The 26,151-nt window shown below is 46.6% G+C and overlaps 1 protein-coding gene across 1 annotated transcript in view; it reads right to left on the bottom strand.

The window, feature by feature from the left end:
• Sorcs3 (sortilin related VPS10 domain containing receptor 3) overlaps window positions 1–23,809 on the bottom strand; it is a 602,076-nt gene extending 578,267 nt beyond the window's left edge. The window contains exon 1 of the mRNA XM_051199708.1: window positions 22,868–23,809. Coding sequence (XP_051055665.1) covers window positions 22,868–23,485 — 618 coding nt within the window. The 5' untranslated portion in view covers window positions 23,486–23,809. The remainder of the gene's footprint in view (window positions 1–22,867) is intronic.
• Between the last annotated feature and the right edge of the window lie 2,342 nt (window positions 23,810–26,151).

Here is a 26,151-nt window from a genome sequence, read left to right on the forward strand (position 1 = left end):
TCATTGGCTGCTGAAGCTGGACTGCTAAAGCTATCACCCAAAGATAGGCTGCCACTTACCTCCATGCATCTCAGCCCACACTTGACCCCTGACCCTTCAAAGACCTTCTCAAGTGCTACCTCAGTATAGCTCAATTTATTGTTTAGCAAACGGAAGTCTGAGTGCCAGCAAACTGTCAGTCTCCTTATCTATGACAAATGCCTGGCATACAATTACCTTCAGAAGTGTGTTCAGACATACAGCAAACACAGTCAAGGAGATCTGGGGAAAGTGTGAAGGTTCGGGGATGGTGGAGCTGTTGCTAGTTACTAAACATCAAAAAAAGAGAGAAAAGGCAGAAGGTGGCCAGGGTAAGGAAAAAGCCACTGTCTCCTTCAGCAGCGGCCAGATGTGTGTGCTGAAAGTCTATCCTGGTTGCTCAGCAACCAAGAAAAAGCATTTCAGAGAGCAAGGGGCTAATTGGACAAATGAATTAATTAGACATTTCCAGAGTCGGTGTAAATGACAACAGGCTTGGGTGGCTACTGATTTTATGAGACATTTCTGTGACCCCTCCCTATCTAAGCATTGGTCTGGTAAATATAGGGTAGAGGAAAGAGCCATGTAAGCATGTGTCAAAGGATACTTGGAGGGGCAGGATGGGAGACCCTGTGGCCTGGAGAAGTTGAACTAAATGACCTTTGGGTTCTCTTTCAGCCCTTAACCTTTGATCGTTTTTTTGCACTGCAGGGAAGGGAGGACAAGAAAAGAGTTCAATTCCAGCTGCCTGAAGGTGACTTCCTAACCTGCCCCCCCCCCACCGCCTGTGGGGTTTCCCTTTGCTGTATTTAATGCCAGCAGCTTCCCAGGGAAGCAGATAGACAGGAGTTGTTGGGGAGCTTGTGTGGGAAACAAGTTGTTTGTTGGCGGCTGCTTTCCCCCTTGCTCTGCTTAGCTTCCCCTGTTGGCTTCCTTTAATTACAGCAGACCCCCACTGCTCGCTCTAATGATGGAGAGGACCTCCACTGTGCAGGAGAGGAGGAAGCAGGCAAGAGGCATGGCTGGTAAAAACGAAGCAGGGAGAGGAAGGTGGCCCACAGTTCCCAGAACCGGAAGGAAAGAGGCAAGACGACTCTTCTACTTCTGGTAAGAATTTCTGCTGGGTTCCCCATGGGAAGGGCCATGCCTCTCTGGGCCTCTGCCTTTGCTCCTGCAGAGCAGGGAGACTGGGTTTGCTGATGCACTGAGCCTGGTCAATGCCACTGCTATTTGGTTACATCTCTCCCTTACTCAGCATGATTAAGGGCTGTCTATGACTACAAAACCGAAGAGCAAAGATGTCATTAGGCTCTGCTGTGCCCCTCTGATCCTGGCCCTAACCTCTTTTGCGCCTCCCCTGTTTCCCCTGGTTCCCAAACACACTGGACCTCCTCACCTCCACCCTACCCCTCATCCTGCCTCTCCCCTAGAAACACCCACGTAGTCGGCGTGTTTCAAGAGGATAGGAGCACAGCTGAGCTCAGTGGGGGAAAGAGGAGAAAGCTGGGAGCATCCAGGTCAGGTCAGGGGGTCAGTGTTCATGCCACGAGGTCCTGCGCCAAACCTTGTGGTGCCGGTCCAGGTTACTGCAGCCACCAGGCCTTTCATGCTTCTCTTTAGGTCAAGGTTCGCCTCACAAGAAACTTCATTAGGTCTCCAGCAGGATTGAGTGAGATGCCGGAGGAGGTCACACTCGGTGCCGGGCACGCAGTAGGGGCTCGGTTTAAATGGTAGCCAGCAATTTTCTCAGATCACAACAGGCTAGAATGGAATGAGGGATGCTTTCCTCACCTCCCACCTCCCCGTCCCCCGCTCCAAACCTCAACTTGCATATGATCAGTGGGGACCCCTCAACCTTACATCCTTCAAAGGTCTTTGTCATTTTGTCTCTGCTCTGAAGCTGAACATGGCATGAACCCCACAACCTCTCTTCCCCACAGTTGCCTCATTCATAAAGTAGGGAGGATGACACCTCCCAGCTCTCACAGTTGCTAAGAAGCCAGGAAAATGAGAAGACATGAGGCAAAGTCCCAAGATCACTATGTAGAGGGCTTTCAGGAAGTAGAGTCCTGACCTGGCAGACTTTGCTCTCGGACCTACTGTTAGTCAGAGTTCAAGTTCTCAGAGAGCCAAGATAAAGCAGAGTTGTCCTCTGTCAGCAGCACCTACCAAAGTGTGGAAGCACAGTTAGGAATCAGCTCAATATTTCAGAAATTATCCATGGCAGGGCTGCGTGGTGATCTGAATAAGAATGCACCCCATGGGCTCATATATTTGAATGCTTAGTCACCATGGAGTTGAACTGTTTGAGAAACATAGCAGGATTAGAAGTTATGGCCTTGTTGGGGTACATATGGTCCTGCTGAAGGTAGGGTGTCACTGGGGGGTGAGCTTTGAGGTTTCAAAAATCCCACTCCAGTCCCGGTCTGTCACTCTCTGTCTGCTGCCTACAGATCAGGATATAAAGCTCTCAGGTATTGCTCTAGTGTGTGTCTGCTTCCTGCCGTGATGATAATGGACCAACCCTCCGAAACCGTAGGTAACCCAGTAAGCAGCATCCCGCCATCCCTCTGCATCAGCTCCTGTGTCTATTTTCCCATCCTGACTTCCTTCAATGATGGACTGTGAGGTGATGTGAAAGTATAAGCCCCGACTGTCTATGAGCTGATGATGTCACCACTCCTAGTGCATTTACAGCCAGTAGGTCATGGCTACCAGGGGTTAACATTTATCCTTCAGAGGAATCTGAATTCCCTCAGAGCTTGGATTCCTTCTCAGCATGTAAGTCTGTACCAACCATTTGCCTGAAGCAAAACAACAAAAGCAAGAAATGCAGTCGTGTTCAGCCTTGCCTGGCTCTCATCCTACTCCTAGCATGTTATCTCTACCCCAGGGAAGACAGTCTTATCTCAATTCTTACTTCTGCAAGCCTTTTCTGAAGCCTTCACAATTTAAGATAGATTTTCTAGTGGTCAATGAAAATCATGTGCACATGCTGGGACCGCTTAGAGAGGTACTTCAGAGATCAGGACATATAAAATTGGTACCTACGCTGTTTGCCTAATTTTTCCACTGTCAGGCAGAGACGGGCTGGCAGTGAGGGTCAGAGATACCTATTTCTTAGCTTGTCCTCATCTGAGCTTGTCAAGCTCCTGCAAGATGAGAGCAAAGGGTTCTCTCACCAGGGCTCACTCTCATCTCCGTTGATCAGAATCTTCTAACAGAGGACACTTCTTTGGTTTGATACAAGAAGACTTGGGGAGATCATTGCTATGTTCTTCCCCCAAAATTGATTCAATTTATTTTCAAATCTTAAACATGCCTAATGTCACCTGAACTACTTTAAGGGTATAATTCAGTAGCATTAATGACACATTGTTCTGGAACCACCACTATTATCTGAGTTTGGCTTCTTCATGCAAACAAAACCATTAACCCATGAGGTGATGACTTCCATGGTTCGGTCTCTTTTCTTACGTTTTAAGTAAGCATTGGGGCTTCTAGACCTTCCTATCCCCATCCCCTTGCTAGCTTTTTTTTTTTTCCTTTCCTCCCTCTTTCCTAGAAGAGGATTGTGGGGAAGGCTTATGGAGAAATGCAGTTAAGTCACAGGCACTCTATCATTGAGGTTACGTTTCCTAGACTTGTGGTTATCAATGCCATTAAACATCATAATGATGGGCTGGGCAGTTATGCCTTGACTATGCAGTCTGTCCTGGTTAGGTTTTCTATTGCTAAGATGAAACAATGTGACCAAGCACAGTTTGGGGGAGGAAAGAGTTTATTTGGCTTACACTTTCACATCATAAGCCACCATTAAAGGAAGTGAGGTCATTGTACCTGATTGTGTGTAGTATTTTGTGCGTGCATGACAGATGCACTCACAAGCATGAATGTGTGCATATGTGCACATGCCTGTGGACATCAGAAGAACATTAGGTGTCCTCCTCTCTGCCTTTACTTTGAGACGAAGTCTCTGAGAACCTTAGGCTTACTGACTCTGCTAGGCTGACTGACGATGGAGCACCAGGAACCCTCATCCTCTAGCTCTTCTACCGCCCAGCATTAGGGTTACAGGTACACACTGGTGTGCCTGTCTTTTTACGCTGGCGCTGAGAACAGTAACTTAAGTCCTCAAGCCTTCAAGGCCACCACGATATGCTAGAGGTGAGGCATCTGTCCAGACTTTTTGTATGTCTTCATTTGAGAAATACATATTTAGATTATTTGCCCATTTTAACTGGACAATTCAGTGGCTTTAATCACTGAATTGTGTTTCTCAGATACATGAATATGAATTATTCAAAATGGTTCTCAGTTATAGCTGCTTTGGAAAAGAGTATCAGGGCTCACTCTTCAAGAACTTAGAATAGAACTAATGTATTATCCAACACACCTACTACTGGGTATCTATCCAACAGAAATGAAGTTAGTGTTCCATAGACACACCTATATCCCTGTATCTACTGTAACACTGCCCGTAAAGGTCAAGGTAAGGAGTCAACCACTGTGTCCATCACCAGATGAATGAAAAAAAGAAAATAACAGTAAAAAGGATGGAAAAGGGGTAGCTGCCAACATTCTACAGCACATGAGGATGCCTATAGCTTACGTTGACTTATTATTTATCTCAAACCAGCTAGAAAACAGACTTCCAAAGATTCCCAGAACAAACAAATGATATATACATGAGGAAATGGAAATGACCTAATCAGTACACATCACACTAGGGAACTGAGTTACCTCACTGTCCTGTCAACTGGAAAGTATTTAGGAAATGGAGTTGAAACTGCCAGTGTCTGATTAGAGACAAAGGGAAGGTCATGGACAAATCTTGGCTGGTTCTTCTGACAAGTGCTGGACTGACTGGGACAATATGATGTTCTTCTCTGCAGGGGTCTCCCCTCTTCCAACACCAGAACACTACAAAACAGCAGGACAGCTTTCTCCCACATTAAAACACAGAGCTCCATAAGAGAATGAGAGAAATGGTTCAGTGAAGGCAGACACATTGGCAGAGAGGCCAGGCTAAACTTCACAACCCCTTCATCTAGCAATGACCACTTGTACCAGTTTTGAAACATCTCCTATCATTGGGGTAAGCACCTCGCCAAGCACTTTGAGCTTACCATTTAAATGGTCAAAATAATGATCAAGATAGAGATTATGATCCTGATGCTGTCTCAGAAGAAGGAGTAGTAGTAGTAGTAGTAGTAGTCGTCGTCGTATAATTTATCTGAAAGCACATATACAGCTGTCTGGTCATAGGTAGAACTAAATGCTTCTGACCCAGCTGCCAATCGCTCAGCCAAGGAAACCTATCTCCATTGCCACAGTTAGCATGTGTTCATGCTGGGACAGAGGGTGTTGTACACTAATGTTTTTGCTTCCACCACCTGAATGATGGGAGAACGCCACAATTCTACATCACAAAAAGAATGTCACTGTCATTACTCACAATGATATCACTTGGACAAATATCAGACACTATATAACAATTACTAACATTAGTAAAAGGAGATTAGTATTTCAACAAGGACACAAAACAACAGCTATGTCTATGACCCCCCCCACACACACACACACCACACACACACACATGGTGATATATTATTTATGATTTATTAAAGCTTGCCTGAGGACTCAGAAAGCAAAATCAGCCTCCAGCTATAAAGACTGGGCAGTGGTGACGCGCACCTTTAATTCCAGCAGCCATGGAGCTAAGAGGTGGCAGTACACATCCCAGGACTCAGGATTATGAGGTAAACAGATCTCTGAGTCCAAAACCACTCTGGGCTATCATAGGGTAAATCAGAGTTCATACCTTTAATCCCAGGATTTGAGAGGCATAAAAGGAAGAGGCATTCAGTCTGAGAGCTAGTCTCTAGCCATGGTGAGGGAGCATGGCAGTCTGAGTAAATCTGAAGAGCAGTGAAGTCAGGAGCAGTTTGAGATCACCCCTTTGGTCTAAGTTCAGGTAGAAGTAAGAGCTAGTGGCTGCTTTGCTTTTCTGAACTTTAGCTTGAAGCTTGAACCCCAATATCAGTCTCTGGGTCATTTATTTAACATCACACACACACACACACACACACACACACACACACACACACACACACACACACACAGCTTTACCATTCCCTGTCCTCAGTTCTTGAAAAAGGAACACAGATGAGCCCTTTTTGTCGAGCATGCTTCCTTCAGCATCCCTCAATCTGCTACTGTACTCAGGCTTCCTGGATGAAAAATCATCTGGGCAGGAGCTTTCTGATGTGCCTTCCTACATTCATGGTGATCTATACAATATCACCTACATTGAGGGTCTAACAATGGCGTTCCGTACAATATCATCAACTCTACCTAAAATTCCATTTCCTAAAACATCCATACGTGTACACGAAAGGAAAGGAAACACCACACAAAACCAGAGGAGGGAAAGCCACTCCTGAAATGAATTCAACTGCAGAAACTCATGTTCCTGTAGGCATGGTAGATATTAATAATTCAACAAAATATTACAGTAATTACTACACTCTGTAAAATCACAACAGTGCACTTTAGCACAACTCCTACCAATCTCCTTGAAACTGCCATTAATAAATAAAACACAATTCCCTATATTAAATTTGTTGCTAAAAAAAAAGCTAAATATTTTATCAGAACTAATATGTTTTAAATACAGTATAAACCAAGGAAATCCCCTGACCCTGTATTTCTCCCCACCCTTGAGTGAAATTCCATCTACCCAGTTAGGGCAAAATTTCACTTGAACTCTTGGAGAGAACACTGAATGGTAGGCCTCGAAGTCCCTGTTGAGAGGCCTGAGTGCCACTCAGCTGGAATGCACTGCTGGAATCCGATTAGGCTGCTAAGGAAAACAGAGAAGAGAGGAGAGGTCAAAATTAATTCTTTTAGACTGTGGGTCCAAACTTCCTCACTTGACTCCAGCAAGAGAAGGCATGAATCGTAAAGAAAAGTGAATGGCAAGCAGACACCAAAAAGATCTGTCTGAGGCTAGCTCTGAGTGTGGACACAGAAGCTAACAACTAAAATATGAGTGAACCATCCATCACACTGGAGTGGGCTTTCACAAATGTGCTACATCCTATTGTTAAAGTTCTGGTCCTTTTACCTGCAGGATCAGCTAGCATTTGCCAAAGAAGAAAGTTACAAATAAGCAGGCAGGCTCTCAACCATTTCTCCTCACAAAGATGCAAGGCCCACGAGAACCAACTGGTTGCATCTGGGTTCAGATCTGGGATTGGGCTGCTGCTCACTGTTGTACACCGCCAAGGCTGAGTTCAGCTGATGGCAATGTCTACCTCCTGCTTGTCTCTCATCCTCTTCAAGACCACGGTAATCCTGACATGTCTTTCCTGTGTCACTGCTGTGATATACGATACATAAAACAACAGTATGACTACTGACAACAAAACTTTGAGTGGGCATGCTGCTGGTGTCACCTCTACCTCTTCTACTGGCCATGCAAGCCACAGGGTCAGGTGCATGAGAAAGGGGACTGAACTGGGATATAGCAGAGTATATATACTCAAAGTATATTCTATGCTTGTATGACAACATTCTTATGAAACCCAGTAATGTGCGCAAAGGATATACACTAATAAACTGTGAATATCAATAATAGTAAAGTTAGTTGGGGATAGTACGGGCAATACTGCAAAGGGCCAAGACAAAGAGAGATACAGAATGGAGTAAAGAATTGCAATCACATGATCAACTACATGTGCTAAATTTTCTTAAGTAGGTTTCTTCCTGCCCACCCAACAAGCGTTTTCCCAGCTTCCATCCTTCTGTTCCAGTAAGTCATAGGGTATCAAGTATGACTCCTTCCTTCCTTCTTTCATTCCTCCCTCCCTCCCTCCCTCTCTCCCTGTCTCCCTCCCTCCCTTCCTTAGGGCATCCAGTGTGATTCTCTCTCTCTCCCTTCCTCCCTCTTTCCCTCTCTCTCTCTCTCTCTCTCTCTCTCTCTCTCTCTCTCTCTCTCTCTTTTCTTAATAGCTTTTCAAGACAGGGTTTCTCTGTGTAACAGTCCTGGCTGTCCTGGAACTCATTTTGTAGACTGGTCTGGCCTTGAACTCACAGAGATCTGCCTGTCTCTGCCTCCAGAGGGCTGGGATAAAGGCATGTGCCAACACAACCCAGCTCAGTGTGATAGTTTTTTAAGGTAAATTAAAATGCCAACCCGTGAACCTTGTCCAAGTCTCCTGTGAGGACAAACACTGGCCTGACCTTTCACCCCTTCAGATACTCTACTCCTGTTACAGACTTCCCTGCTACAGACTCTGTGTGCTCAGGACATCCCACTGCCTCCCCTTCAACTCACTGGCCTTGTGCATCTTGGAATTCTCAGCTCATCTTCTGTGCTCTCTAAGTTCACTGTCCCCTGCGCAGTCTTTGACCTGGCCAGCAATGCCAGCTCTGGCACCACACAAAGGTGCTGAGCAATGAGCAATGCTGTGGTTTTAAATGGTTATAAAGTAAAACCTACGCCTACTTTTCTGGGTATTTTACTGTATTTGGTAAGTAAGCACCAGTGGCAAACCATTCTGTGTGATGTTCAGTCCCTCCTTAGCTCAGTGCAGACTTTGTCTGAGTCTATTGGTAATGCATCGGCTTTTATTATAGAAGTGCATACCATTCATCTGAACAGCACCACAGGGTTTCCATACCAGGTGCCTCTCTCTTTCTCACACCCTCACACCCCTGGGTGGGAAGGGGAACACATATCCAAAGCTAGAAGATGGCACAAGAAACAAGTAACCAAAGAAATTCACAGACAGGCCCGTCGTTTGTCTACCCCAGAGTTCTATGTCCATCAAGCCAAAGTGAGAGAAAATAAAAGTTCACACTATCTAAATGTTTTAAATACATCTCGTAATACCAAGTGACTATATGATTTATCCTCCAAGCCGAGATCTTCTGAGAGCTAAAAGAAAACCATTAATATTATGTCAGTACAAATATGGACAAGGACATTCCCCATGCTGCTGAGAGTGGATCCCATGTAAGTTAAAGGCAGACAGCAAAGAATGAAATCTCAGGAGCAGAACACACATTTCAGAGTCAAACAAATGGGAACCTGAAGATAGGGAAAATTCGGGCCCAGAAAGGAAGGAATCACATCATCATAGCAGCCAACCAAAATTTTAGTGCAAAACTGGACGTTTCATCTGTCTATGTGGAAAGAAAAACAAGTAGAAACACAAAGCAGAACAAAATGCACTAGAAAAAAGTTAGAGCAAGGCAACCTATAAGCTAAGCTACCCAAGACGTGAAGGCATCAGGATCTCAAATAGGCTGAGAACATGTCCTGTCCAATGACACCGGTTTACTAATAGAGAATGACGTTGTTTTCAATCACATTACTATATTTTGATGAAATAATACAATCATTCACACTATGTTTAATATTCCACTTTACTGCTTTCACTATATATTGATTATATTCACTGTTATTTTCTCAAGTATAGGTACTTCCTCACACTGTTCCATGTAATATCTGTCCCATGCATGCTTCCCACACATGAAACCACACAGGTTCAGGGTTGTCAGGTCTACCATGTGAGGTTTCTATATACGCTGTAACACCAGGCACAAGCTAAGTATTCCACAACAATGCTTTATCTGAAAGTGGAAAGGCAGTGTAATCAATATAGGTCAGGTTCTCAAACACACACACACACACACACACACACACACACACACACACACATATATATATATCTCAAATTATAGTCCATCTGGGAAATTTTACTGTGTCAGATGTGACTAGAAATAAAGGGTGCATCATGCTGGGAATAAAATCTCTGGGTCCCAACAGCAGAGTTTGCGAAGGTAAAAGAAAGGAGGGGCTATGCATAGCCTCAACTCTGTTGGTTAGGGACTTCCAGCTCCCTGAGGAATAAACGGGAGTATGGTAAATCAGCCCCTTTCATTCATACCACCAGAGTTCCATTCAAAATGCTTCCTCATGTAACTGAGACATAAAGGAAACACATAGGATTGCCCCTATTTCATGAACACATAAATGATTGACATTTACTTTGTCATGGCATGGGACCACACCAGTTTATACAACTTTTTTTTTTAATTTTACAAAAGACAAGTTAAATATCTTGATCAGCATTGCACAAAAGCAAACAAAACATTGAATGAATTAGTGAAATAATAACTGGAAATATAACAGCTTAAGGTAAGACCAATCTTTTCATGCTTTAAAGAGAAAGTTTCCAATTTTAAAGCCATAGTTCCTTCTCCTTACTGATGACGTAGCTAGTTTTAAAAAGGAACACTCATAACTCTTATTCATAAACTGAGCTCCTACACCTAACGGAGTCCCCAGGTCCATGGACCTGAAAAGCAGATTAGTTAGTGGCAAAAGTTCATGTGGATAAGGAACTCAAACCAGAGTCCCAATCACCAGGGTATCATAACATCCTTCTGTGATGCTCTCTCAGGCAGGAAGAGCTAATTGTGAGCCCCGTGGTTCCTCCCAATTATAATTAAGCCTAAAAAAACAAAAAGAATCAATTTTTTTCTTAGGCTTTTTAGCTAAAGCATCATCTACCAGCAGTTCAAAGTTCAGACATCAGGGAGTTTAGGCATTGTCCACGCCCTGTGGAGAGGCCCCTTACTGCTGAGAATTGGCCCTAAGAAATAACGTGGATTTTTAAAATACTTTTTATAAATTCTTTGAGAATTTTAAACAATGGATTTTGAGGATATTTACTCACCCTCTCCACCCTCCCATCCCTTCTCACCCAACTTTGAGATAACTTCTTTTTCTTCTTTCCCCATTGAGTTGTGTGTGTTGGTCATTTATTCTTGGGGTTGGGGAATGTTCTGGTGTAGTCAGCCTGCTAGAGAGCACCTCATTAGAAAAAAAAGGATGGAGGAACATGGAGGGAGGGACGGAGGGAGGGAGGGAGGGAGGGAAATAAACTCTGACTCTCCCTCTCCCAACAGCAATCCATCCAGTGTAAATGGTTCCTCAGCTTGTGGTAGGATTACACACCACCCTCTCTCCCACCATGAAGTAATCTGTTCCTGGTTCTACGGTTTACATTCACTATCATGGGATGTCTAGACACCCCAAAACACCCAAAACAAGATTCTTTTGTTGGTGGGAGGGGTTGTTTTGTTTTTTGTTTGTTTGTTTTGTGATGGTGTCTCTGTGTTCTGGTTGTCCTGGAACTTGCTCTGTAGACCAGGCTGGCCTCAAATTCACAGATTCACCTGCCTCTTGCCTCCTGGGTGCTGGGATTAAAGACAAGAGTCACCAAAACAGGATTTTTAAAGTATGAAAAAAAAAAAAAAAGACCCTGACTTTATATGATAGATAACATTATGTATGGATCACAGGGTGCTAAATATTTGGTTGATCATTATTCTGTCACTGTCTGTGGGGGTGTTTCTGGGTGGTGGTATCATTTTAATCAATCAATAGATGGAGTAATACAGATGGTCTTTCCTCACAGAGATACAACTTGTCCAATCCACAGAAGGCCCAAATACAATAAAAGGCAGAGGAAGAAAGAATCTTCTCTCTCTGTCTCAGTGGTAATATGGGGCATCAGTCTTCTCCTGCCTCCACGCTTGGTCTTTGTCAAGAATTTACACCATCTTTTCCCCTGCTTCTCAGTCTTTGGGCTCAGAATAGGACTAGACCATCTGTCACCCTGAGTCTTCAGCTTTCTTCTCAGCCACCAAAACTGCCTAAGTCAAATCCTTATAGTGATCCTGCCCCTATAAACCATTAGTTCTGTTTCTGTAGAAAAACCTCATCAGTGACTAGAACATAACATAAGATTTCTCCAGAAACAAGGTTCTAATGTAAGTAATTCAATTTGGGAGATAATTTCTAGGAACCCTGACAGGAAATCTAGGGAGTGAAAAGGATAGAAGGTAGAAAAAGTACAAGCAAGTTACCAGGGCAAGCAACTAGAGCTAAATACACTGGGGATTCTGGGAGATTGTTTAATAAACAGCTTCAGAGTTGTCCTAGCCCAAAGGACTTTTCTGCCCATGTCCACCAGTGACTGATGAATGGCTTCTCCCAACCCTTTGACAGACATAAATTCCCTGGCCCAGGTGGTGCTCAATATGATAAAAGCAAAGCTCCAGTGGGCACAGAAAGCTGTTGGGCAAACAGCCCCTGTTACTCATATTTGGAACTCAGGCTAGCACGCCAATAAATGGAAAGTGTTCAAAAAATGGATACTAAGAGATCTAACACAAGTGAAGATGCTCAACATACTCCGTTTCCCATCTTTGTGGATATGAACTAACATTCTTGACCCATAATTTAGCCTACTGCACAAGACACTTGCATCATCTCTAAATTCACAACAGCCTTGCAAACCCAGCACGATTCTAATTTTTCTGCCAGTAAAACTAAGGCATGCGGACTTTTTCAAGGTCATCATTGACGGCCTTCCATTTAAAAATTATGTACCTACTTAAATGCACTGTAAGGTGCCCAGATATTTGACTGAGCATAATTTGTGTTGATATTTGGCAATTTTCAGAAAGCAGAAGTTCACCTTTAAGCAGGAAGAGAACTGACAGCACAGCACATGAAATCAAGAAGACCTCTTCCTCTTCTGTGGACTGCCTGTTTCCATCCGGAAAAGACACTTATCTCTATTCTTAGTTTCATTGTTGCAACACTCTAACAATAAACAAGTCTCCCCTACCCACATAAATAATCACACTCTAGCATGGCAGTTTGAGCATCTCTTCCAGCCCAGGCTGCAGGGAGAAAAGACCTTCACTCATTCTGTCATTCTCCACTTCCCACTGAAAGCAACATCTTAAAAGGGAGGTCTCATTTCCTACGCGTCTGTGTAATATTTGACCTGATTCTCACCATCTCACCATTCTTACCATAAAACCAACATAAGGGCTTTTGGGAGGACCATGTCAGGCAAACAGGGTCTGAGAACCAAAAGTAAACAGCAGAGCGAGGGATATGGATGGACTCAAAACCTAAAGGTAGTTAGAGCAGGCCAGACCATTCTGCATCAAGACATTGCCTTTTCCACTAGGCGGTGATATTAAGTATTTGTGTCTACTCCAGTCAGGTCAATAAGCTTCTGTTGACTGGCTACCAGACACAAGAGAATAAGCAAATGCCGAGGAAGGAAATGCAATGGATATGGAAGAAACAAGCTGGGCACCATCTTCAGGTGAATCTACTTAGTTTAGTCTCTAACAGTGGTTCTCAACTTTCCTAGTGCTGAGACCCTTGAATACAATTCCTCATGTTGTAATCCCCAACTATAAAATTACTATGTTGCTACTTCATAACTATAATTTTTCTACTGTTATGAATAATAATATAAATATCCAATAAGATATCTGATATGAAAGATGCCTGGTGTGAGACCCACAGGTTGAGAACCATGTGAAACAGTTTGGACTTCTGTCTTCTATTTTTCCTAGGAGGCATCAAGACAATCAACCCTGAGAAACTGCCCTGTTGCCAATCAGTTATTCATGCCAATAACTTCTCATGCAATGCACTTACAGGCTTCTTCTTATCTTCTCTTAGAAACGGTGTTTCCTTTGGAACAAGTCATGGTACAAAACGTTTTCATTATTTTATCTTATTTATTTTCATGTCTTTCCCAGGGCAACACTCCCTCTAGTGTCTGTATAAGGGCTCTCAGGTTCCATCCTGGGTGCGCTAGATGAAGGCAGAAAAGGAATGCAAGCCAGTCACTGACTGGGTGAAATTAGGACAAATTAATTAGTGGATTGTCAATATGATCATCCTGAAGAAAGAGGGCAGCTGCAGATATCTGTAGATACCCCCTTTAACACACACATAGCTATGAGATAGAAGCAAAATGGAGTGTTACGGTCCATACATAGGCTTGGATGTGGTAGCGCCTTTGATACCGAAGCTGCTGATTACAAGCAACATCCAGTGTTTTCTTAGCGTCTTGTAGCTACGCTCTTAACTTTCTTCAAGAATTGTCTTCTGATTCCTAATGTGGTATAAGTTCTGATACCCAAGCCAAGAAAAGTTCTTCCCATTTTCCTGGATCCCTCAAACCTGCACAAGATAAGCCCTGGGGAAATGTTCAACTTCCTTCCGTTATTTGCCACCAGGCTTATAGCCAATTCTAAACAAAATGATTCTAACCATTTCTATTGCAAATTCTAGGTATATGTTTCAGGAAACCACAGCCCCCTCGGCCACTCTGTTCATGTAAGCACTACATAAAAATCAGATGTTGTGGAGACTTGTGTGGAAAACAGAGGCTGTGGGAGGTGGCTGAAATGAGCAACTTGCTCATGCTGTGTCTCGTGGAGGCTTTACCATCAGCAGCTTGGAAAAATGTGGGCAAGTACCTCCTTCCTCTGCTTCAACGCTTCTCTGCTGTGCATAATCCTGTTTAAAGTCCTTCCAACTGCCCAAGTGAGAGGTGCCCCTTTGTATGGGCCAAGAGAAGGTAACAAGCTTCCAATGCCACATAGCTATTCAGAAACAGAAAGAGGATTGAATCAAAGCAGCTGGCTCTTAAATCCACTTTTCATACTCCCTGTCTATCCATCCTCTAAATCCCGAAGAGATTTGCATTCAGGATTTAATCCCTCCACGAGTATTAGTTCACACATATGATAAACCATATGTCATACCATTTACCCTTGCAAAATAATCCCACACTTCTACATCATGTGGAATCCCTAATTATCCTGTATATCTTTATCTCCAGTTTTTCCCCATAAGCTACATTTTCTTCAGCATTTGTGAATGCACAGAGCCCTACTTAGAAACGGACACAGTTTTATTGACCAATATCCCTGAAAGGATGGTGTGTCTGCACTGCAAATCCCTCTCATCTCAGGCAAGAAGGAGAGCATGGACCTAATAGCAAAAATCTACTTGTGCAACCTTAAAGTTCTGAGAGTTCATTACTTTGTCTACACTTACTACAGAACATTCATTACTGTTCTATAAAGAACAGTATTTCCATAAATAATTAAACTCAAACACTCAAAAAAATAAACAACAATATTTGATTGCCCCCCTAATTCAAATAGCCAGGTGATTTACCAAGACTCCTTCGGCAATTGGTAGTATGATATAGCTCATCCAATATTAAGGAGCTCGTTAGTTTTTGTCTCTAACCACTGTAGTGGGTGGACAGTGACTCTGGGAGTGTCGCAATGTGTCCTGTATGCCTGAACAAGTATGCTACAACAATGGCACTGTCATGGAAAGTTATGGGACCTCTGGGATAGAAACTCAAACTGAGTTCACTGGGAGTGGGTCTTTGAGGGTAATAACCTAGTCCCATGTTTAAGCCAAGCCCTGTTCTTCCTTCTTTGACCTCCATGATATGACTAGCTACTTCACACTCCTGCGATATGGACTTAGCCACACTGTCACCATGTGTAATTTAGCCACCATGCCTGACTTAGCCACACTGCCACTATGTCTTCTTCACCATGATGGAATGCGTCCTCTGAATCTTGAACCCAAATGAGTTTTTCCTCCCTTGAGTTGTTTCCACACATATTTGGTTACAGTGACATGAAAAGCAATACAAGATGGAGGAATCCATTTTAGTCTTACATACAGACATGCTAGGTTTCAGTCTACTATTCCTACAAAGTGGGCAGTACTATACCATACCCAAGTAAAAGTCTGTGAACACTTCTGGAAGGAGAACGCTTTGCTAACATGAAGGAGTAATGAGAAAATCAAGAAGGAATAAGAAAGTCTATTCTTAGACAAAAGAACAGTTGGGATCCAGCTGTAGGATGTGATGTTGCTATCCAAACCGTGTGCCTCATCCCCATGTTGAGTAATTTGATGAAGACCATTCCTAACAGTACCTCCAGCTTTGACATTCTGTAGGTGTAGGATGCCTGTAGTACCTCCCACAGTGATGCTTTCTCCTCTAAGCTAATAGCTTCAAACGATAGTTCAACAATTAACCACACATTACCCCATGGCCCCTGTCTTGTTATCATGTGTTACTAAACTGTATAGAAAAGCAGCATCACATTTAAAGCATCCCTATCAGGCCCCAAGAGCCAGAACAATGCACACAGATATCAAATGCTCACCAAATGGCTGAACAGCCTGTGTGAGTAGATAGACATCTAATCTCTGAAACACATGAGAAGACAGGATCATTGACTTCTCCTTATTTCTGCCCCCTTACATACCATCTAAATTATGATAAAATGCACATATAAGTGGCTAGAGAGATGGCTTCATCAGTAAAGTGTTTACCATACAGCACCACTTTTGAGGGTGCTGGTCAATGAAGTACCAAAGATCTCTCTCCCCCTAAATATTACGGGCTACTGTTGATGCTGTTGATTTCCCTGCAGAACTTGGTGGTAAACCCCTATTGCTGAAGACAACATCCGCTTGTCATAGAACATAGACAAACAAGTTAAGCTGACACTGACCTGCTATCTAGCTTTCATAGTGCTATGCACCCTGCTAGGGGAAAAGGTAATTATCAGTTTTAATCAGCTACAAGGGCCCACCGGTGCAATATTGGCATGAATGTTATAGGAGTGACAAACCACTTTCTGATTGGATTTTAGCACCACTGCACAAGATGAAATTCATACCTAACACCATCATCAGGGCCAAGAACCTGTGGCTAGATATGTCATGGGGCTTACTATTACTCTGTTGAAATGACATAGTGCAAAACCTGATTTCAACACCACATAAAAAGCTAGGCATGGTAACACAGGCCTATAACTCTACCAGCTCTTCTTCTACTGGGGAAGAATAGCCCCCCCCCAATAAACAATGATGGGAGGTTGATGGCCAGCCAGTGTAACCAACCAATGAGCTCCAAGTTCAGTAAAAGACCATAGGTCAAAAACCAAGGCAGATTGAGGAAAACATTCAACATTGACCTCTGACATCCCTTTACACATGCACACACATATACATGCATCTATTCACACACACACACACACACACACACACACACACACACACATGTACAGACACATGTGAACATGAGCACATACGGAAAGAAGTTGCCATGTGAAATAACAAACTGAGCACTACATTAAAGGTTATTAAGAGATGGTGTTAATCCATTTGTCATCTGAGAGTTAAAATTATCTCCCCTTTCTCCATAGTTTAGACACCATATATCTCCCTGAAGCAGAATGCTACTGAGTCATGAGCCACACATAAGAAAAGAACCCATAATTGATATAGAGTGTTTATTTGACTATAAATATTTCATTCCTTGCCCTCCAAATACTGAAAAATAGAAGATTAGCGTTAACAAATCTACTAAAAAAGGTTCAAGTGTGTGGTGCAGTGTGAATCCTATCAGTCACGAGAAAAAGGGAAGTAAATGTCTCTTAGGAAGGTTATGTAGAGGCCCATGCTTGTGTCTTGAGTCATGAATGGATGCACCAAAACAGAAGGAGCATGTCTTAAGTGGAGGAGGTCTCGGAGCAGAGCCAACCAGAAGCCTGGGTCAGGCGACAAACCCTGCAGAGGAGTTGACTATGGAGCAGTCAAATCACAAGTTTCAGAAGTAGACTCAGGATACTCAAGACACCCAAGGGAGAGGCCTTTAATGCCATGATATGGCATTAGACTTGAATTCAAGAAGCCAGAGGTCCTCATACTAGGATGGAGACATGCAAAACAATGTGGTGCCTGAGCACAGTGTCTGTTGAGTTAGGACATCATATCTCTGACAGTGATTTCAAACTTGTTTGTAGATTGAGCTCCATGGAAGTGGGAAGTGACATTCATTCATCTACTCAGGCAACTCACTAAGTAGCTAAGTGAAGCTGAGTACCCTGAATCTCCTGCCTACCAAGAAAATGAGGTTCAATCCAGTCCTTTCTGACAGCCTACCCCACACAGGATAATAATCATGGTTAGCTGAATTCCCTTCGTGCCTCAGAGCCAATCTAGCTTATTCTGTGTGTGTGTGTGTGTGTGTGTGTGTGTGTGTGTGTGTGTGTGTGTGTGTTAGAGAAAGACAGAAAGACAGAGAGAGACAGAGAGACAGAGAGAGAATAGGATATATTCTGCATTATCTACCTCCCTCTCTAAGGGTCTCTTGTAGGCAGTAAGGTTTTTCCTCCCGCTGTTGGTCTGGTCCCACCGCTGCGCCAGCCCCAATTAACACACCGAGACTCTGTATTAGATACAATTCTGTTGGCCAGTTACTTGTTTCTTATCGGCTAGCTCTGTCTTAATTATTAACCCATTTCTATGTATTTCCACGTGGTTTCCTTACCGGGGAGTGGGGCAGGCATCTGGTCTCCCCGGTCTCTCCATCTTGACTCCTCCTTTCTACTTCCTCTTTCCTCCTCGTCTCCTAGTCCCACCTATCTTGCTTGCCTATTGGCCAACAGTGCTTTATTCATTAACCAGTATGAGAAACATATATACATAATGGCATCTCCCATCAGTCTATTGAATCACAGTTTACATTTTCTCCCTGTAAGAGAAATGTCTCTGGTACCCAAAAAGCCAAAGGAAGATAAAAGGCAGGAGTCCACAGGTGGCTGCTAGGTCAAGCCACAGGTCTCAGATGACTTGGCTATCTGTACCTAGCCCTGGATGAACTTCTAGCCTACAGGGATGGACCTTGTGTCTGTATGTCTAACTCTGTCATACTGCTCTATTCCTTGTGAGATGACTCTGGTCCATACCCATCTGCTCCCAGATCTCCCCTAGTGACAATAGAGTTACACAGCTAGAGAAAAAAAAATAAAATAAGAGCTTCCAGAGCTTTCTTACCACTGGATCCACCAAATCCTAATCTTAAACATAACACAACCGGAGAAACCACTTGTCAACTTTCCTTTCCTGCCAAGCAAGATGCAAATTCCAAACCCTGCATTCCAGTCATCATTAAATAGGGCCTCCTGATAAAGGCATTTGCTTCTCTGCTCACCTTGGAAACCACCACAGGATCTGAGAAGCAAATCAGAGCCAGTAACTCTTCCATCAGAGGACTCTTGGAGCAGACAAACAGCCTCGGTCCACCCCTCCTCCCTGCATCCCCACTCCTGGCGGACAGTGACCGAGAGCAATTAGTGCTGTTGTGTTCCAATGTGTTTCCCAGTTCAGTTCTGTCTCAACTGAGACGCCTTTCCTTGTAATATTAATTAAAAACAGATTTTTTTGGCAAACCCCTGAAGAATGGTTTCTGTGGCAGGCTTCTTTATTAAGCCTCAGAGAAGGCAAAATGCATTAAGATATTGCGACACTAGGAGGAGAAGGCTGAGCAATCCAGCCAAAAGCTGTCTGAAAAGTCTGTTTGGGGGCACAGTGAGATGCTCTACTGAGGCAAATACAATGAATCTGATCAAATCTGTCAGTAGCTCGCACATTAGGAGTGAATATTTTAGAGCACAGGCTAGCTGCATCAGCTAACGGTAGGAAAATCCCACCTCCATGTATATCTTCTAACCTGCTCCATGTCTTGCGGGGGCCTAGAATGACCCTGTATCTCTTCATTTCTCTTCACTAAGGTTCCAGCTTGGGTGCATTCATTGAAAACTACCTTGCCAAGTCATTCCAAGCAGACATACTAGAGGAGCACCGGGCTGGGAAGCCACTGTGTGTGAGCTGCTAAGAAGAAATGGTCCCTGCTCTGAGAGAGGGGGCAGAATCAGGGCTTAATCCAAGAAGGAAGAGGCAGAAATAAGTGGGCTGTGCCTTCACAACTCTACACTCTCCAGGGCCATTTGCCAACCCACTGAGCAGGCAAGGAAGCCTCTTCCTCCATTTGAAGGAAAAGGACAGAATAATGTGTTTTTATGTTTCCCTGGATCCCCCCAGGTGTTTGTGAAACACTTTCTAACCCATTAATCACCAGGATCTCTGCTGGAGACTTGCAGCAAGCAAGAGCAACTGCAAATCTCCTTGGGGCAGAGGCTCCAAGGCCATGGCTACTCAGCTCACTAGCCAGGTCAGTGTGGTCAGAGCCAGACCCCACAACATCTCTCCCTCCCCCCTGCTTCTTTCTGTGCTGGCCTGCTAGCACCTCCCCCATTGCCTCCTAAGCAAACTCACCCCAGGTATTGTACCAAAGGAAGCATTTGCCCTGAGCAATTAAAATGGGGCCAAAGGTCCTAGGTAGCCGACCAACTGGGCATGGAGGTTTGAGCCATCTATAAAGCAGCTACTGGGGAGCATTGGCCAGCTTCACTGCTCCAGCAAGAACAGGGCAGCATTGTCCTTATACACAAAGATCTCTTCTTGGCCCCATGCTGAACCTAAACGGTAGGGCTAAGATGTCCAACTACATATTCCTGACTGTAAACGCTACCAGTGTAGAGCTTTGCGTTCAGTGACTAACACCCGCCGCCACCACGGAAACTCATATCAAGAGTTGCCCAGGAGAAAAAACAAAACAAATTGCTAACACTAAAGCTGCTGATCAGAGGGCCTGCTTAACCCTTCAAAAGCCATAGGAAAAGGTGGAATTGTCTTTTCATGGCCAGAAGAGTCTGCCACTAGGCCCTATATTCTCTGCCTTGTGACATCTTCTTTCACTTAGAAGCAGTAGTAAAAGAAAGACTTGCGGCTGTTTCTTCTTCATCATCATCACCATCACTCCTCACCTTCTCTTCTTGCTATTGGCAAAGGAGGGAGAAAAAAGCATCCTGCTGAGGCTGCTCCCTCTTCACAGAGCATCCCAGGTCAGAGCATCATCATGCTGCTGCAGACAATATGTGCTCAAATGGCAGGTGCAGCCTAGGGACCAAGCAGGCAGTCCCTTTCTGTCTGGGGATGGGCTAACTGCCCTTGGACTTGCAGTGAAGCTAGCCAGGGGCACAGCCAACAACACTGCCCAGGAGCTGGTTCATAAATGGCTCATATCTCCAGGTCCAACTGGTCTACTACCCAGGACCTTTGGCCCTGCCTTGATTGAAGAGGCATTTCCCCAGTGGGTACAAGCCAGCCCATCCCTCACATGCCTTGCTGCTCAACTACCTTAAAGCTGGCCATGCACATTTACTTTCAAGTACTTCCTGTCTAAAGCCCCCGTTTCCAGGGGCTTTGTCAATATCTTTAAATGCCCCTTAAAATTAAAGCCCAGGTGAAGCACCTCTGGCTGAATGAATTTGGTAATAGAGCCATGCATATGCAAGGGCATCACCTCCTCAATGAGGAAGAGACAAAAAGACCTCCCCACAATCCCCCCAAACTTAAATGAAGTCGGAATTCACAAGCTCTGCTTCTAGAGAATCATGTCTCTCTCTTTCCTCTCCCCCTCCTCAAATATCTCCTGGTAACTCAGAAGTAAGGCTTCAGTCACCCAACCTCTGCCCCATGCTCAAAGCCATCCAACCCAAGGCTGGGGGCAGGTAGGATGCTGTCTTGATAGAGGCAGATGAAGGCATTAGTCACCAAGGCAAAGGACTCTCCTCCTTTGAACCCTGCGTCTGGTCCTCAGGCTTGCTGCCCCCAGCCCCCACCCCACTGTGTATCACAAAATCTGTACTTGGTAACTGCTTGTGTGCCTAGCTCTGCAGACTGCTGGCTTCCCTTGTTATTCAATAGTCAACCCTGTGACCCCCACACTCTTGGTAAAATAAGGCAAACATCTCCCCAGGAAGTCTTTTCAAAAGCCTGTCCTGAAGAGCCACACAAAAGAGGCAGCACTTCCCATCAAATGAGCTCTCAGCGCTACTTATAAATCCCCAGTCCTCTTAATGGACACCCTGCTCTGCCCTAAGTCTGCTTCTCAACTGAACTGGAAAGCCACACCAGAAAAAACGATGTGGCAAGGCCGGGTGAAATAGCGACCACCAGAGGAAAGAGAGTGGGAAGGTTCTGGGCAGCCAGTTGTTGCGGAGTGGTAGTCAGGTGGACAGAGGTCCATCAAGCAGGTGCTGCTGGCAGCTGCCAGAAGACTCTACTCAGCTGGACGCCACCTTCTGAGCACACCGGCCCCCACCACCACCAAGCCTCCAGGGAGCAAGCTTAAGGAAAGTGATACCTCTTGGTGCAACAATATCCTGGGGGCCCAGATGGCAAAGAAAACGGGACTCGGAAAGAGCAGGGCTCAACTCTCACCCCGAGCCCTTTCTGTTTGCAGGACACGGAGGAGAAAGTGAGTTTTCTGCTTCCCCGCTTGTACGTGCAACACAAGCATGAGAATAAGTAGTATGGAAAGGACATGGAAATTCGCTTTACGCCTTAAACTTTTTGTTTCTCTGCCTGCCCCCACTCAGACAGCCTTCCCGCTTGCATGGGGGCAGCCCAGCTCCCTACCTGGCTAGCTAGCATGTGCTTAGCAGCGACCTCAAAATGAGCAAGTGGGTTGGTTTCCCTGTGGCCTCGAGCTCCCTATTTCCCGGGTACCCTTAGCGTGACCTGAGCGGGGGGGGGGGGGGCAAAGGGGACCTTCCCCAGTCTCGGGAATCTGTCTAGAGATTTCTCCACATCAGTCCATGTTTGCATTCACAAATTCAAGCACCCCCTCGCTAGGGAAAAAAAAAAGTGAGTCTCCAAGCCGAATGAGAGAGAGAGAGAGAGAGAGAGAGAGAGAGAGAGAGAGAGAGAGAGAGAGAGAGAGAGAGAGCGCAGATCCTACGCCCAGGCAGCTTTAAGACACTTCCCTCTCAGCCCTCCAGACAGCCTCAGTGTCGGGGTCTTCGGTAAACAGATGCACACACCATCATAACAAAACTCGGCTAACCTGTTGGGGACGTGAAGGGGCAGGGCAAACCCCTTTCTAAAAGTCTAGGCACCCTGGTTCTCCATCTGGACCCGAAGCAACTATGGACCCCTGGCTCCCGACCCCCACTACCCATGGCTGTCAGGAGATCTGTGCTGGATGGGGGTACTCACGCTGCTGTTGTGTCCCGACCAGTGCACCATGGCTTGATTGTGGGCCGAGTCTCCAGTCAGAGCAAAAGACGTGCTGGGCAGCCTGAGCTCCTCAGCCGCCGGTCCTCCAGTCCGCGTCGCCTTCACCTCTTCCCGGGAACCCTTGGTTTGAGGGCGGCTGCCTTTGGCACCATCTGCAGGAGCAGTAGCCCAAGCGTCCCCGCGCTCCAGGGTACTGGGGGGCTGTGCCCGGCGAGTCCTCCTCGAGCTGGCTGCCGTTCTGGGAGCCGGGATGCCCCGGACCCACCTCACGTCTCCAGGCGACATTCCCTCAGCTCCAGCCGGTATCTCCCCGCCGCTCGCCCGGGGCAGTAGCTCTAGCCTAGACCTGCGACTCGGCGCGGTGGCTCTCCGTGCAGTCGCCAGCTCCTCAGGCCACCGGTTCATCTCTGCCCGAGGCAAGAGAGGAGGCAACGCTGGTGGCCGCGAAGCCTGAGACACCAGGCGCCCGGGACCTCCCGTCGTGCCCCAAGTAATCTCGGCGCCGGCCAGGACCCACGTAGACAAGAGGAGCAGCCCTGTCCGGGCGATGGGCGCCCCGGGCCAGCCTGCGGGGCGCTCGGTGCCTGCCGCTTCCATCCCGCTGGGCTACAGCGGCTCGGGCTGCCGAGTGTGTGGCGCCCGCCGAGGTGCGGGTCCGGCAGGGAGGGGGGTGCGCACGCCGGCGAGCGGCGAGCGAGCGAGTGTGTCGGGGGAGTGAGGAGGGGGCGGCCAGGAAGGAGGTGGCTACGGCTGGAGCGCCTCGCCTGTCCTGCACTCTCCCTACTCAGGATCGCTCACTCCCTGGTCCAGAGGGTGATTCCAAAACCCAAAAGCAATTACTAAATGCTCCCTTGATGCTCTGGCGGGTTTGATGCTGTTGTTTAAATGCCCGCCCCCCCCCCAATCTTTCCCACCGACCTCTTTTAGAATTTTGTATTAAAAAAAAAAAGGAAGTGTTCAGAGGTAATAAGAAAATCCTCTTTTAAAAACGAGCAACGCTGGCCGGATCCAGGAGGAGGGACTAACAACAGACCCCAACCCGGAGGCTCTCGGAAATCCAGCCTCCCCAAGCCGCCAGCCTGCTGCGGGCACGGAGTTGGGAAGCCGCTCCTGGCCGCGATTGGGGGTTCACTCTTCGGGTCTGTTCTTGGGAGCTGGAGACGGCGAGTGGGGAAGTATAAGGGTCTCGAGGAGGAGGAGGAGGAGGAAATTGTTTCCAACGCCAACTGTTCTGGATCTGGAGACCAGGGCCAGCCCGGAGCTTCCGCGTGGAAGCCAAGTGCGGGATGGACCCACGACTCTGCTCCTGGCTCCCCGCCCCCGGAGGCCCGCGCTCCCTCCCGGTGCGGGGGCGCGGGGAGTGCGTGCGTGCGCGTGCGTGCGCGCAAGCGAGCAAGAGGGAGACCAGGGGTGTTCCGTGGCTGGCGGGAGGGCGCCTCAGGGTGCGGCGGGGTGGGGGGTGTACCTGGTTGAGCTGCTGTGCGGGGCGGCGTTGCTGGGTGTGCGGGGGCGCGCGGCCCCGTGCGTGCGCGTTTACACGAGCTGGTGTGAGTGAGAGCGGCGGGGCGGGGCGAGGCCGGGCGGGAGGTGCGCTTCTCCGTGGATGCTCGCTGATGAAGCAGAGACTGTATTTGCATCTCCAGGAGCCTGTGAGTGGTCAGAGGCGATGTGGAGAACAAGGGCAGCACCCTTCTTCCTGACTCACCCATGGTCCCCCAGCACCTGTGGGCATAATCTGATTAAGCCGCCTGGAGGCCTGGAAAGTGAAGTTGAAAGCGACCGGGCACAGGCTGTCCTTCTCCGGACCCCAAGCAAGGTGTGGGAGGAAAGTGGCAAAGATTCTGTTCCCACCCGGAATATCCAGATGCCGGTTTTCCTGCCCCGGACTACTAGGTCTTGCCCTTCCGACCTCCAGACAGGATTCTGAGTAGGGCCAGTGTTTCGAAGTACTGGCTACCATTAATCGCCCCCGCCCCGTCCCCCATGGCAGCAGGACAGTAGTTTGCGCGCCCGATGTTCCTGGAACCCTTCCTGACCGCAGGAAGACGGAGACTTTGATGAGCAGGGAAGCTTGAGGTACAGCTAGAGACGAGGCTATCTGGAGATGGTGGGGACTGGAAGGACTAGTGGAAAAGGAGCAGGGTGGCGAGTTAAGGCTGGGCGAGGGACACAGATTCCGAGCCGTTCCTTCCTCTTAGGAATTCGAAGAGCTGCTTTCTAGAGGGTGAAAGCCGGCGACACAGAGGAATTGTGGTTGGAGATGTGAGAACAAAACGGTAAATCCAGAATAGGAGAATAGAGGAGAGGCGGAGAGAAGAGGATGTGAAAGAAAAAGAGGAACTCGGAGAAAGCCCTGGAAAAGGTCGGGATGCATGCAGCCTGCAGCGGAGGCTCCTGGATTCTGGGCCTGCGCCAAAGGCTGGAAACTAGGGATTCCCCGGAGCCCTTACCCTCTGAACTTGCTTTCCCACCAAAGCTAAAATGAACATAGGGAGCGGGAAATATGTAGGCCGGAGAAAGAAGGCAAAGTCAATGCCAACCCAGAATGAAGTGGACCTGGCCTTCGTGGATTTTCCCAGACCCAGAGCAGCACACTGCTGCGGGAAAAGTTGCAAAGCTACTGACCAAGGTGGGCGCCAAATCGGCTCTGGGAAGGAACGGGCTATCCGCTGGTGCCCAGCGCCCCTATCGGGGAAGGTGGGAACTGCAGCCGGAACGTAGTGAGAACCGTTTTAGCTCACTGATCCTCTGATTGGTTCTAAGCAGGGGTGCCATGACTTAAGAGGTCTGTTCGGATCTGGGATGCAAGGCTCTTACAGTCTCCAAAGTCTGCCCACAGGGAAGGTGCAGGCCAGTTTCTGCGCTGCCCCCCCCCTCACACACACACACACAAAATCAGGAACATTATTTACCCCTGTGACTCCTAATGACGTATTTATCTACTTTTACAACCATTTGCCCTCTTCTCCATTTGTCTAAACATTCTTTTCTAAATCCCCAGGGCCCTCTCAGAATTCCAACTTTCTCTAGTGCCCAGATATCTCCGGAAGCGTTCTCCCTCGTACCTGCAGTGCTTCCTTCGCCAAGGACTCCCTTCCGGGCATGCGCACATAATGTTGATCTCAGGTGACCTTGCACACGCAGACACCTCCTAGCATGTGCCATGTCCCAATAAAGCTCATCTCTTCTTTGCAAACACGCCAGGGTCTCCTAGGTCCTCCCAGGCTAGCTTCAATCACATCTAATTAGCTTCTCCTTTCTCA

Source organism: Phodopus roborovskii, unplaced genomic scaffold (genome assembly GCF_943737965.1).
Source record: "Phodopus roborovskii unplaced genomic scaffold, PHOROB, whole genome shotgun sequence".
NCBI lineage: Eukaryota > Metazoa > Chordata > Mammalia > Rodentia > Cricetidae > Phodopus > Phodopus roborovskii.